General features: G+C 34.5%; 2 protein-coding genes across 2 annotated transcripts in view; both read left to right on the top strand.

Annotated features, from left to right (window-relative positions):
- The first annotated feature begins 19 nt into the window (after nucleotides 1–19).
- On the top strand, nucleotides 20–1,427 carry LOC118268270 (dynactin subunit 6). The gene is made up of 4 exons (XM_035582688.2): nucleotides 20–173; nucleotides 257–427; nucleotides 590–762; nucleotides 1,062–1,427. Exons 1-4 carry the CDS (start codon nucleotides 163–165, stop codon nucleotides 1,283–1,285), a joined length of 579 nt encoding a protein of 192 aa, XP_035438581.1. The 5' UTR covers nucleotides 20–162; the 3' UTR covers nucleotides 1,286–1,427.
- Nucleotides 1,428–2,268: 841 nt separating this feature from the next.
- Nucleotides 2,269–12,961, top strand: part of LOC118268102 (phosphatidylinositol 4-kinase beta) — a 45,244-nt gene continuing 34,551 nt past the window's right edge. Inside the window, exon 1 of the mRNA XM_050706583.1 lies at nucleotides 2,269–2,805. Coding sequence (XP_050562540.1) covers nucleotides 2,714–2,805 — 92 coding nt within the window. The 5' untranslated portion in view covers nucleotides 2,269–2,713. The remainder of the gene's footprint in view (nucleotides 2,806–12,961) is intronic.

Raw genomic sequence — 12,961 nt, forward strand, 5'->3', positions numbered from 1 at the left:
CACTACTTTTACTGTCAAATTCAATGTCACTTGCTACCTCTGTCAAATCGGTGACGAAAGATGAAATTTTAATTATTCCAAAATAGTTTAATACTTAGTTAAATAATTCCCTTTACTTTTATTGTCATTCCAAGTTCTAGAGTATAATTTTGTCTAAATAACATGTCTCACAAGTAAGTGTATTTTATTATAGACTAAGTTCAATGCTCCATTGAAAATACAAATAGTTCATTGGTTTGTAAATTATTTCTTTTAGCGTTAAAATTCTTCCTGGGGCTACTGTTTGCGAGGATTGTACACTAGAAGGAGATATCACAATCGGTGGAGGCACAGTTATTCACCCCAGAGTAACAATCATTGCGGAAGGAGGACCTATTATAATAGCAGAATACTGTATTATTGAAGAATATTCTACTATTATTCACAAGTAAGCAGATGAGATTTATTTTGTAGGATTAAACATTACTAAATTATTATCCTAAGAGTTATAATCTAACTGCAGATTCTTCTCATTAATTATAATTATGAATGTATCCAAGTTTGCACACACAGATCACATTGTTTATGCCAGAACATTTTTAATTTTCAGAAAAAGTGACAAGCAGGAGAATCCTCCAAAACCCTTATTCATTGGAGCTCACAATGTGTTTGAAGTGGGCTGCAAGTTGGAGTCCCCGTGTGGCCACATAGGAGAGAGCAATGTCTTCGAATGCAGGTCATTTGTAGGTGTTGATGTCAAAATAGGAAGCGGATGTGTTATTGGTAAATTTATATTAATTATTAGTAGGAACAAAATTAAGCAATCAATGGCAAAAATTGCTGTAATTTCTTTACAGATAACTAGATAATCTTAAATAAACCTATGTTTAAAAAAATTGTTTTCACCACACAGGCTTAAACACATATTAATGTGTGAACCTCCATTTGTTAAGTTGGTTAATATACCTAAAATCTTCTCATAAGTCTTAAAAATACTATGCTGCAAAGTGCATCAAAATTGCTTCAGCCTGATGCGAGATATATGTGCCTATTACAATTATATGTCTTATAAATCTTTCCAGGGGCAGCCTGTCGTCTGACAGCACCACAAACTCTAGCAGACAACACTGTGATATGGGGCTCTGAACATCATGTCCGAGAAGCTCTAGAGAAACAGCCATCGCAGCTATTACAACTAGACTTTTTAAGCAAAGTTATGCCCAATTATCACAGACTGAGGAAGCCTAATGTTCATAAAAGACAACCTTCCACAAGACAATCTCAAGAATCATCCCCAAAACCATAAACAATACTAACTAAACTTACTGTGCAATGCTGTATTATATTAATTTCTACTAATTTGTAGCTTGTAATGCACTATGTTAAGATTTTATATTAATTTATTTAATGCTTTCACTGAATAATCAAGTATTTTGATAGTGAAACAATTTGTTTTATTTCCTTTCCTAGCGTCTGCTTCTGCTCTTTGTCACACCTGCATAAAATTATGTGAGTCCATGAAGGGATTCACTGAAATAAAGTTATTTTTATTTTGAGAATATTCTCTTTCATCTTATGTTACTATTAAGTAGTACTGGGATTAAAACTCATTTAACACTATTATTAGAATGACGGGATATTTACGGAAACTCACCAAAGTGAATAAACATGGTAAATATTAAGTTCTAATAATAGTACTGGGACATTACATTTTTAATGATAGCACAAATCAGACAAACTGATCACCTGATTGCAAAGAGTATAATAAGTATAGGGGAAAGTAATCTGCGTGTCGTCAGCGTCACCCATGCGTACGGTTTGGCGTGTGGACATTCGTAAACACCAGAGGAGTTGCCGGTCATTAAGGGAATGTGATTTGGTGATGAGGGAAAGTTTGGGCCTTCGGTAATCCCACTCTTAATGAAATATTACTCAAGCGTAAAGCATAGTTCAGACATGTAGATATATATTATGGTGATTTGTGGCGTAGTTTCACGCCGGCATTCTGGGATGCCGTTATCACATCGAGTTGGCCCATTCATCCCAAAGCAAAATTCTGACACCTAATTTTTTTTTAATTTTATAGCCTACGCTCTGTAAAAATGTAAAAATATAGATACTAAGTACAGACTATGAACAGATACATTTAGTATTTCGTATTTACACTTTTAAACAAATAGTATTTCTTGATGAAATAGTCCGTTTTGTTTAGTATTCTTAGTAATCTGTGCAATACTGCAAAGTGTTGCCAATTATAAAATACATTTACGTGACTGCTAACAAAAAAAAAAACACAAAATGAAAAATAATAGGATGTCGTCTCGGTTGGAGCGTCATCGATTTCTTTAATTTTGAAGAATTTGTTTCTTTTATTACGCCTACCGTTGATTTTTATTTGAAAATCGTTTTAGTGTTTTTCGTTGTTTGTTTTTCTTCACACAATACCTACGCTGGGTTACGTGTTGAAGAATTTGTAGGGCAATCAAAGGTTTACATACTTTGATTGTTACAATACATACATACTGCTTTGCAATAAATATTGATGATACATCAACGGCTGTGAGTAGATAGATTTGTTGGGAATTGGGGTAAAAGAGCAAGAGCAAGGGTTCTCTGTCTGCGTTTGTAGTATTGGTTGCGGACGCCATGTTGTTATTTACTTTGTGATTTTACTACGGGGAGGTAGTGCTATGGGTATATTATTGTGTTGTGCCGCTGCATCGCGTGTGTGAGAATGTTAGAGGATGTACCCGTCCACGGAAGTCGGAGCGACGTCCGAACCCCCAAAGCCACGACTCATCAGAGAAACCTCAGTCTGGATTTCAGGTATGTAAATTTTATTGTCCCGTTTTCTACTTTTTATCAAGATTTGAACGTACTATAGATTCTGTGTCAGTACGCTTAGTCACGACAGTGTAAAATTTCCAAGTTTACTTTTGTCTGCTTGCTCCAGTGTCGTAGTAAACAGAAACTCAACAAAACTTCATGTTGTTTACTTTTTTTCATTAGTCACCAATTTTCGACCGTACAGCTACGTAGGCTTTAACATATTTATCAACATAAAATTATCTACATTATGATACTGCAATCTTCTGATATAGTGTAATCTATACTAATTTGAATTAGTGAATATTATTTTCTTATCGTCTTTCACTTCAAAATTCAGAATGTGCTAGACCATTTACACATTTCTATATCTACATTATGACATAATTGTGAGTATTTGCTCAAAAATAAGTTAACTGCAACTAATGATCATTATAGTTCAGCAATCTAATTTATCACTGAGGGCCTAGGGGCAATGGATTTATGAATCATTTTGGAGGCAATAACTAATCAGAAATACCTTTAACACACTGTATTGCTACATAAATATACTTTTGTCTTACTAAAATTGTTCTAAACAAAGTTAATGTTTGTAATAAAACCAAATAACATTCATCTATTACATTAATTAATGACTATCATGGTTTTAGGGCCTATAAAATGTAGATTACCAATAATTTATTATCTTTTTATGAGTTGGCTCACACGCAATAACCATGCATGCACATGAGCAAGCTTAGATGACGTAAATAATAAAGAATTACCTAAATAAAGTTTGAAAACATTTATTAGATTACCTATATTATTTAAAGGTGTTGGTAAATACCAACCTATTTCATCTAAAGGTAAATACCAACAGGTTTACCTGTAGGTGAATACCAAACTAAGTACCAATGTACTGAAAACTTATTTATAAATATTTCTAAAAAAAATATTCAATTTATCTACAGACTGAATTTAAAGTTTCTATAAAGGTACAAACATATCTCTGTTTATTAATGATATTGGTACATTGATCTGAAAATGATTCAATTTAATCAGATTTGTTCAGAACTTGACTCCAATAAATAAAGTGAATGGCTGTCCTTAAATTTTATCTAAGGTAAATGAAATAAACAATTTTATATCTTATCTGTATTAGTCAGAGAATGCATTTCAAATTCTAAATTATCAATCACATAAGGTAATGTGTGTGAATAGATACTAAATACTCATACTTGTTTTCAGAGTTAGATTTTGTTAGACAGAGAAGATTTTATTGTTAGATAGATAGACTTTATTTACTTGATATAGACTGTATTTTATAACCAATCTGGTTTATTATTATAATCATTGTTGGTTATAAATAAAAAAGAACAGGTTTATGTTAGTAAAAATATCTGAATTCTGAGCAACAAGTAACAGTACAAGTTTTAGGTTTCATTAAAAATAATAGTGTAGATAATATGTAACAAAATTATTTGATATCTCCAATCCAGTATTAAATTCTGTCTAGTATTAAATTACTATTATCAAGAATAACTAATGCCAGAAATATGTGTCTATTATGTCATTTAAAACTGTTGAGTTCCTGTTAATTAATAAAAAGAATGGATTTGTCAAGAAAAACTTAGTAAAAAGAACCTTAAAACTAATATCAGTAACTTATATGTACATATTAATGCTTTTGTATATTTTATTACAAATATAAAAACTTTCCTTTGTCCGTAACACTTATTTGCATCATCATAATAGAATATAATCTTAAACAAAGAATATAATAATAAAATTATGAAAATTTTACAGCCATAGATGATGGAGTACATTTTTAATGGCTTAATTAGGTATTTTTATGTTAATGTATTTGAACATTACATTATATTAAAGCCTTGGGATCTTGCTCATTAATAATGAGTTGTTTCCTTTTTACTCGCATTCCATGAACCACTTGTTTTTTTTTTCACACATAAGGTATGTTCTGCTAAGTTGAACACCTGTCACTGAGTGTGAAGGAAGCTTAGTAATGTTGCCAGTGTGAATATTCTAAAGAGTAAATAGAAACCTTTATAATTTGGAAAGTGTACTACCTAATTAGCTATTCTTTTAGGCTTATTTACTTCTGTTTTGTTGTTTATTTTGGGCCTGTGTATTTTTACTTTTGTTTTTGTTCTGAGCCTTACAATAATTTTAAGTAGTTAGCACATAATCTGTGTATCTCTCATATTCCTCCTTTAATTATTATTCATAACTTCCTCATTTAAAAGAAAAACGTGATTATTTAAATATCCTGTGTGGCTATTTACAATTAAACTTGTTTTACTGTATTTATTTGTTACAATGATCTCTGGCATTTATTAACAATGATAGAATAATAACATTAAAGGACTATCTACAGTTTAGTATTATTTGTATTCAATAGAAGAGATAAAATCGTAATTGGGTAACTAAATGTGGTTCACACAGTCGTAATGACGTAATACGTTAATGACAATAAATCAATGAAGGATTGCTATTTATATCCGGAATAATTAACTAAAACGTTTAGAAACGAGTTTTTATTATAGGCTTGCTTCCCGATTTCGTGTTATCGATTAGCCCAGTGTTTGTCTATTAAAGATACTGTACAATGTACACATTGGTCGGACGCTATGTAGGGCGTCTTTGACCGCGGCAGTTGGCCCAGGTGAATGTACGGGGGGCGAAAGTAAAAGTGGTCAGCGTCTCGACGGAAAGCGGCCGCCTCGATTTCCTGACGGTCTCACCTCAACACGCCAGATTCTGTACTTTTTCTCCCCAGGTTACAGTGCCGGCGTTAGGGGGGGTCTGAGGGGGCGATGGCCCAGGGCGACAAATTCTGGGGGGCGCCAAAAAAATTAAAAACTACTACTAACACTTGATAATGCTTCCCTCAAGTGGGCGCCACAATATTTTCGCCCGGGGTGTCAGTGGCCCTCACGCCGGCACTGCCAGGTTACCTACCAAAACCCTTGACATTAACGTAAAGACTTTATACCGTTAAACATACTCATAATACCGAAACAAATTCAAGTATTTTCTCGATTTTGTATGATGAAGAAAACATTGATTTGTTCCTAGATAAACTTATCCGTGGGCGGCCAATTTTATACGGCTTTAGCCAAATTCGGGTCTCGGAGGAATACTTTCGTATCTCGGAAATTAATATTTTTGAAGCCAACTTAAGCTTGTAATTAATTTCTGTCAAAGCTGAGCTGGTCTCGTTTTGTCTTAGAAGAATAATTGATTAAGGTTTGAGGATAATGGACAGCCTCCCACTAGTTATTTATTTAATTCGTCTGACGAGTTTCGTGGAAGTAAACAAAAATAATTTAGGTACTATATTTTTTAGCTACGCAGGATATTTGTAATAAGTAGAGAACTAAAACCTCCTACTTTTCATTGCAATGATTGAATGTTGCAAATACATATAGTTATACAATAACTAAACGTATACTTATTTTCTCAGCAATAACTAACTACTTAAGACTCCTTGTAGACTCTCAAGCAAGCAAGATAGGTTTTTTCTTTTCATAATAATTAACTTTGTTAGATTCTTTAATATTTTAAAGTTATTGCTTGCTAATCTGTAGTAGTTAGTAGAATAATCGTTTGAAAGGTGTTTATTTCATGTTCTTTGTCTTAAATGGTGGTCTATTTGTTACATTGTCAGTAGTGTTGTGGTATTGTTCTCGTTGAATGATACCTACTCACTTAAATGTCTTACCAGGTAACGAAGCGACGCACCAAGTAAGTGCTATTTTCGTCGCCGTCTCTGTGACATTCGCTTCCAATACAACACAAGGTTGGCAAATTGTCGTCAATCTTCATGATCCGTAATTTATAAATGTAAATTCCTTTTGTGCTGCAATGGAGCCTTACCTTTTAGTCATGCTTAATGATTTCCTTGAGTTTGTTTTTCCTCCAAAACCTCCTCAACTTCGTCGCTCATCCGTGTTACGGATGGATAGTATGTTAGCAGAAAATATACAAGACGTTTCAATGAACAATTAAGTTAAAACGTCATGTTTAATATTTCTAACAGAGCGTAAATATTCACGAAAAGCTAAACTCTGTTAAAGATTTTCAAAGCATTAATCAACGGCTTTGTCCGAAGATTAATTGCTTTTTGTTCATGTAGCGCTTGAAACAAAGCATTTTGTTGGGCAGCAATCGATCATTTGATTTAAAACAATTGATAGTAATGTAGAATGTATTGGGTTTAACCTTGTTTTTGTCGCTTCAAAGCCGAGTAGCACCGGTTTTGTGTACCAAGCCAATTAGTGGGTTTCAGAAGCCGGCCATGCGACCCGCCCAATGCGACTGAAATTACTGCTGCAATAAAAACATTAAAACATCTTGAAATTACATTACTAGGTAATTCCATTTGAATACGGAATCATAAGATCTTCACTCGCAGCCTTAAACGGAAATCGGAAGTTAACACATCACTAGCCTAACTTTTTGCTCGCAAACCGAAGCTGAAGCAAAAAGTGGATAAAAGCAAAAGTTGGTTGCGTAAACTTTTCTATAGGAGAGGAAGTTTCATTCTGTCTGTATTACAATGTTATCAGCTCACTGCAGGCACTACTGTACACTGTTTGAATTACTCATTGCTTTATCTGTTATACCTACTATCTTTTTCAATCTTTTGGCGCCAGCTTAAAATTCCTTGCTGAAAGACCCGAGTCATGTACTTAGCTTCAAACTAAGCCAATTACCACGCTAATTATGTTGACCCTTCATTGTTGCCAATCAACATCGGCACTCGAGGAATGCGACACGCTACTGGCCAAGACGCCCGCGATTATTAAACGAGCTGCTTTATTGTTATCGCCCAATTAAACTAGACCCTCCAGTATTGGACCAATGTAATAAAAAAACATTTCTATTCGAATGATAGTAAGGTTAAACTTTAATCGGTAGCGATGCCTGTATAGAGCTCAGCATATAATGGTTTCTATTTATCATAATCATTTTTTGTAGTCAATCCATGACACGATTGCGTTTGTCAGTATATGATATGAGTACTAATTATTAGAACAGTACACAACGTGAATTTTTCACCCGTATCTAAACACGCTTTTGAATAAATTAAACCAAACAAATAGAGCTGGTGAAATGTGATAAGATTGTGTGGTTTGCTTTAAAAGTGGATTTCACGTACCATACAATTACCTAGGAAAATATAAAAGTGGGTGACTAAAAGTCAATTAATACTGTTATCATTTCGTGTCGAGAGTTTCATTTAAGTAGTGTACATTTTTTTATAGTACGATCTGGCTCTGAGTCAGAATCGTACAACCGCGTCATTGCGTCTTATAATGAAAATCGCTAAACCGTCTAATTCGGTCGTTTGATAAGTCATGAGCATGAGTTCGGACAAACTCTCGAGTGCGGACACGTGTACCGAAAACGTTTATGTTCACGTGGCCACGAATGAGTTGTGTGATGTTGATACCAGCCATTTTTTTGGTCGTAACTCTTCGTAATATAATTAGCACAATAAACATCCTACACTAGAGATAAGTGTAGTTAACAGACAGATTTAATTTGAAATTCCGTCCGTCAGAGGTTTTCCCTATTGTTACAAAGTTTGATGTGATAATTATGCATCATTATTTATTCTAGTTTTTATCTCAAAACTGGTTTTGGAAAAATGCTGTGTTATTTGAAGAAACTAAAATGTTATTCACAAAAAATAAGCTCTTCGAAAACAATACAAATGTAGTATATTATATTAACAAGCGTTTTACTTAAGTAATTAAAAATAAATCAATCTAATTCGGCAGCATGCATCGCTTGGGTAATTAACCCAATTGTTCCGTGAAACAACGATCGAAATTTAATACAACTGCACTATTGTAATTGTATACTGAACCGCATGTATAACGTTTCAGAAGCTTATAAAGTAAAAAAAGAATGTTAGTAAATGTATTAATTTCATTTCAATAAAGTTCATATGACATTGTTTACAATCTTTTATTACATAACAGTGTTGTTTCTAAAGTCCAAGTTGGAAGTGGTAGTCACACAGTTCCGTCCGCAATGGCGTGATTCATTTTTGATCTTGTTTACATACAGTTGTTAATGACTAGTGTATCACTAATGAGTTGATGACTCGTTCATTATCATGTACTGAAGGAACGCCGCTAAATATAGCCTCGTTTGCTATCTTACACAATTTATATTAGCCTTTTAATGGGTCAGTTAATTGAGGACTGTTTTAAGTTTGAATTTAACAAGCATGTTACGTAATTTAGGTGATATTATGATTCAGTCGATTCTCGATAATTCAAACCTTTCGGTAATTCGACGTTATCACGAGGTCCCTAGAAAATATCTTTATATTCCGAACTAAATTAATACATTTTTGTGAACTTGATAAGTCGAACAAAAAATTATTGCTACGTAATCAAACGTACTCTCGATGATTCGAAGTTGCAGATAGAAAGGGACATAAAAATCTCAGAATTTGCAGAGATTGAATTAAAGAGAGTCGACTGTACTTACTGTTGTCTGAGCAGTTTTCAGATCTAATCTTGTCATTACGTAATAAATAAAATAAATGAATACCTCAACCAATATTCGGAAAGGAAAATCAGAACAAATAGCTACTTCAAAGCTGGAAGCTAAATCAGTCCTCCGTAATGGTATTGAATTTAATAATGAAAACATTCTTGTGGTCTAACTCGACTACTTGCGATCCAGAGCAAAACCAAATACTGTGTAACAAGAGCCAATCTCATCTCGGTGTACTCGATCTGCTATTTATTGAAGCAACTGAAGTATTAATAAAACAAGCCAAGACTTCTGAAGTAGATAAATTTATTGTGAAGTCAATAATGAATGAAGAATCGAATTCAACTTAGAGTTTCTTATCAAAGCCTTTAGTGTAATGTAAGATATTTCCGAAAAACTAAATTAAATCTACTTGAGCAAATAGTTTTGAGAACATGAAAGCTGAATACAGATAGAATCAAAAAGACTTCCGTTTTGTTACGGTCCACAAACCTTGTCTCATTCTTACTTAATATTGTAACTGGAGCTAATCTCGCTTCACAGCTAAAGTGTTTATTGGAAGCAATCATAACGGATTGCGTCGCATTAGCAATCTCATGAGACGTGTAACGGACCCAACGTAGAACAGACTCCATTGTGAGACAACATCGTCCATAATGGTTCTTCCCACGGATTTATATCGAGGCCGAACTAAGGCTCCAACATACGATCAAATTAGTCGTGCTTGGTAAGTAAGTCGAGACTAGAGAGTGGCATCGTCAAGTACTCAGAACTGAAAGAGTTCACATGATATTGTATTAAACGATCCGTGAACTACTGTCATATACCATGTATGTATCTAGGTTAGAGTCACAACAACAATACGATACACATTCAATCTCACATTGTTTGCTAATTTGTCACCGAGAAGACTTTGTTTACAATTTTACCGTTACGTTCACAGCTTCACAATGTCAAACTGATAGTCCACTCGAAGTTGAAGAATTTTGTACAGTGTGCCGTATTCCTAATACACCCACAAACATTATAAAAGCTGAGTAGTTTACCATTAGTCGTGATCGTGATTATTAAAAATACAGTCGTCTGATCTGGTTATAGTCAGATGACGCATAAACAGAGCTTTAAAATCTTTGAAGTCGCTGGTGAATATCTCTGAATGACATCATAGAGCTCTGTGTTAGATATAATTGTATTCTGTTCTACCAAAAGCTGGCATAAATAATAAATAGGACAAGCATGTAATGGAAATATCGGAAGGAACTTCTCTTTAGGGACTTCAAGGATAATGACCGAAGAAATCACGTAACAACACAGATTCGGCCTTTCCTACATCAGTAACAAAGAATGGCTGATGAAGCGAATGAGTTATATTAATGTTGGGTAGGCTGATTTTATGCCAGAGAGAAAATATTTCCCAAGGAAATCTAGTAACCTAGATGTCGATGTCCACGGTATAGATTTCAATGTTGACAGGAAGTTTTTGGTAAATGTTATTGTTCAATGTTTTGTGAGAATCTTTTTTGTCAGTAATTTTGTAGACGATCTGTTAATTACAGAATGCAAATCCCGAAGTAATGTAATGTTTATGCAACATTGATCTGGGGGCACGGTAGTAGGGCACTACCTACCTTTTCTCGAAGCGCTTCGTCGTATTTTTGAACCTTCATAACTTGAGTTTGGGTTATACCAGATAAACAAAATTTTCAGGATATAATGTCAGTGGTAGACTTAATAAACCTCTAAAGTTTCAATTGCATAGCTCTTATACTTTAGATTTTATTGATATCTAAAATACCCCGATTTCGTCACTCACTCACTCACTCACTCACTCACTCACTGATGATCAACAAAATTCTTAAGGTACTTCCTGAAGTCCTAGAAAACTGAAATTTGGTATGTAAGCTAGTATTAGTACCCAAACAACAAAAAAATCCTAAAACTTGGAACTTTTACCCCCCACCCCTTAAACTAGGGGGTGAAAGTTTGTTCGAGACTTCCGCAACTTTTGACGCTAGAGGTCTGAATGCGGCCGCGGAGGGGTAAAAATCTGAAATAGGGAAACTTAATTCCCTATTTCCTGCTTGGATCTGAAAATTATACACAAGTACATAGAACACAAATTTTTCATCAAATCAAAACATTATCCTACCCATAAGTACTTAGATATGAATAATATTACTACACTTCACTTCGGTAAGTGTTTATTAATCAACCTATACTTTTGAACATAAGCATCGTAAGTATAGTATGCGCCAACGCCCGCCGCCTGCCCCCTCGTCCCCGCGCAGTAGCTAAAAATAATAATCGGCCCGTCAGCGAGCGCGGCACCCGAACGCGGGCAGACGCGCGAGGGCAGACGTCGTTGACGGTTGTCTCGTTGAATGAAAAGTTTTCGGAATATTTCGGTGATTTAAAAGTTTGCTATCGCGGAGAAAAAAACCATTTGCCTAATATTTAATTGTTAGTAGTTTAGTAGGTAAAGGTTTAGATACTAGTGTTTTAATTTTCATTGATAAAAAGTATTAGGATTACGTTTGCAATTTTCTTATAAATTTAGTAGTTTAGTAGGTGAATTTGTCGCTCATTTTATCTTTCTATCATAAGCAACCTACAAAAAGAAATGAAATCCCACAAAAACATTTCATGTTAAATGTTGCCAAGACGAGACCATATAGCTCGCACTGTCAAAAAGTAATCAGATCCCGTGTAGAGCCAAGTTTCTAACCCTATACTTTTGAACTGGCGAGTTGGCCGCACGGAAAGAGTTTAGAAGATTGAATAGATTTTTAAGCTCAAGCCCATATGACGAATAGCAAAAAGTCCGTGCGTCTCGTCTTGGCAACATTTAACATGAAATGTTTTTGTGGGATACATTAATACGTATTCAATAATTCTGCACAAACATCACATTTGTAATTTCCTGTTAGTCGCAGTATTACGTCGTGTTGTATATTTTGCAAGTTGACTCACTCGAATCTTTTAAACACTGTGGCAGTAAGTTCTTATTTATTTTATTTGCGATTGCTCAGTGTGCAAGAAAAGTTGACGCCATCTGTATTTATACAAAATTGCTTCTATTTAGATATGATGTTCAGTTAAATCTCCTTTGTAAGGAATTATGCTGTATACACGAGCGGTAAATACCCTTGTTAGATATGGGATGAATACTGTGCATTGACCCTGCAAAATGGGGACGCCCCAGAAACCCTCAAATAGGTTGTTATACACATGATATTTGAACACACCCCTACATAATGACGGAGGCGATGGCACCAGTGTAGGTCGTAGGACCACTTAGTATTGATTTGAATTTAATTAACTTCTGTGATGCAGCTCGCACTATACAATTACAAGTTAATTAATTGATCTCTGAAACTGATTAACTTAAGTTATTTTTATCTCGAAAACAATTCTCGAAATGCCAACTAACAACATGGTTTTATATTTTTAGAAACAAGGAACTTACGTCAGTTGATGGTCTATTTCGATGACAACAATCGTTACGGTGAGCGCTAAACGAGGCAGAGTGTTGTAGGCCTGTGGGGTGTATAAAAGGGAGTGACACAATGGACGGAAATGATCAATCAGGGGCCCTCACCCACGAGAGGGACACCGGTGTAACGTTCGCCCACAGTCCAAT

The sequence above is a fragment of the Spodoptera frugiperda genome, chromosome 29 (genome assembly GCF_023101765.2).
Source record: "Spodoptera frugiperda isolate SF20-4 chromosome 29, AGI-APGP_CSIRO_Sfru_2.0, whole genome shotgun sequence".
Classification (NCBI taxonomy): domain Eukaryota; kingdom Metazoa; phylum Arthropoda; class Insecta; order Lepidoptera; family Noctuidae; genus Spodoptera; species Spodoptera frugiperda.

What these genes read in the sequence shown, in the direction of transcription:
- LOC118268270 (XM_035582688.2), top strand. An exon ending in TATTCTACTATTATTCACAA is followed by an intron (nt 428 to 589) that starts GTAAGCAGATGA and finishes TTTAATTTTCAG; the next exon opens with AAAAAGTGACAAGCAGGAGA. An exon ending in AGGAAGCGGATGTGTTATTG is followed by an intron (nt 763 to 1,061) that starts GTAAATTTATAT and finishes AAATCTTTCCAG; the next exon opens with GGGCAGCCTGTCGTCTGACA.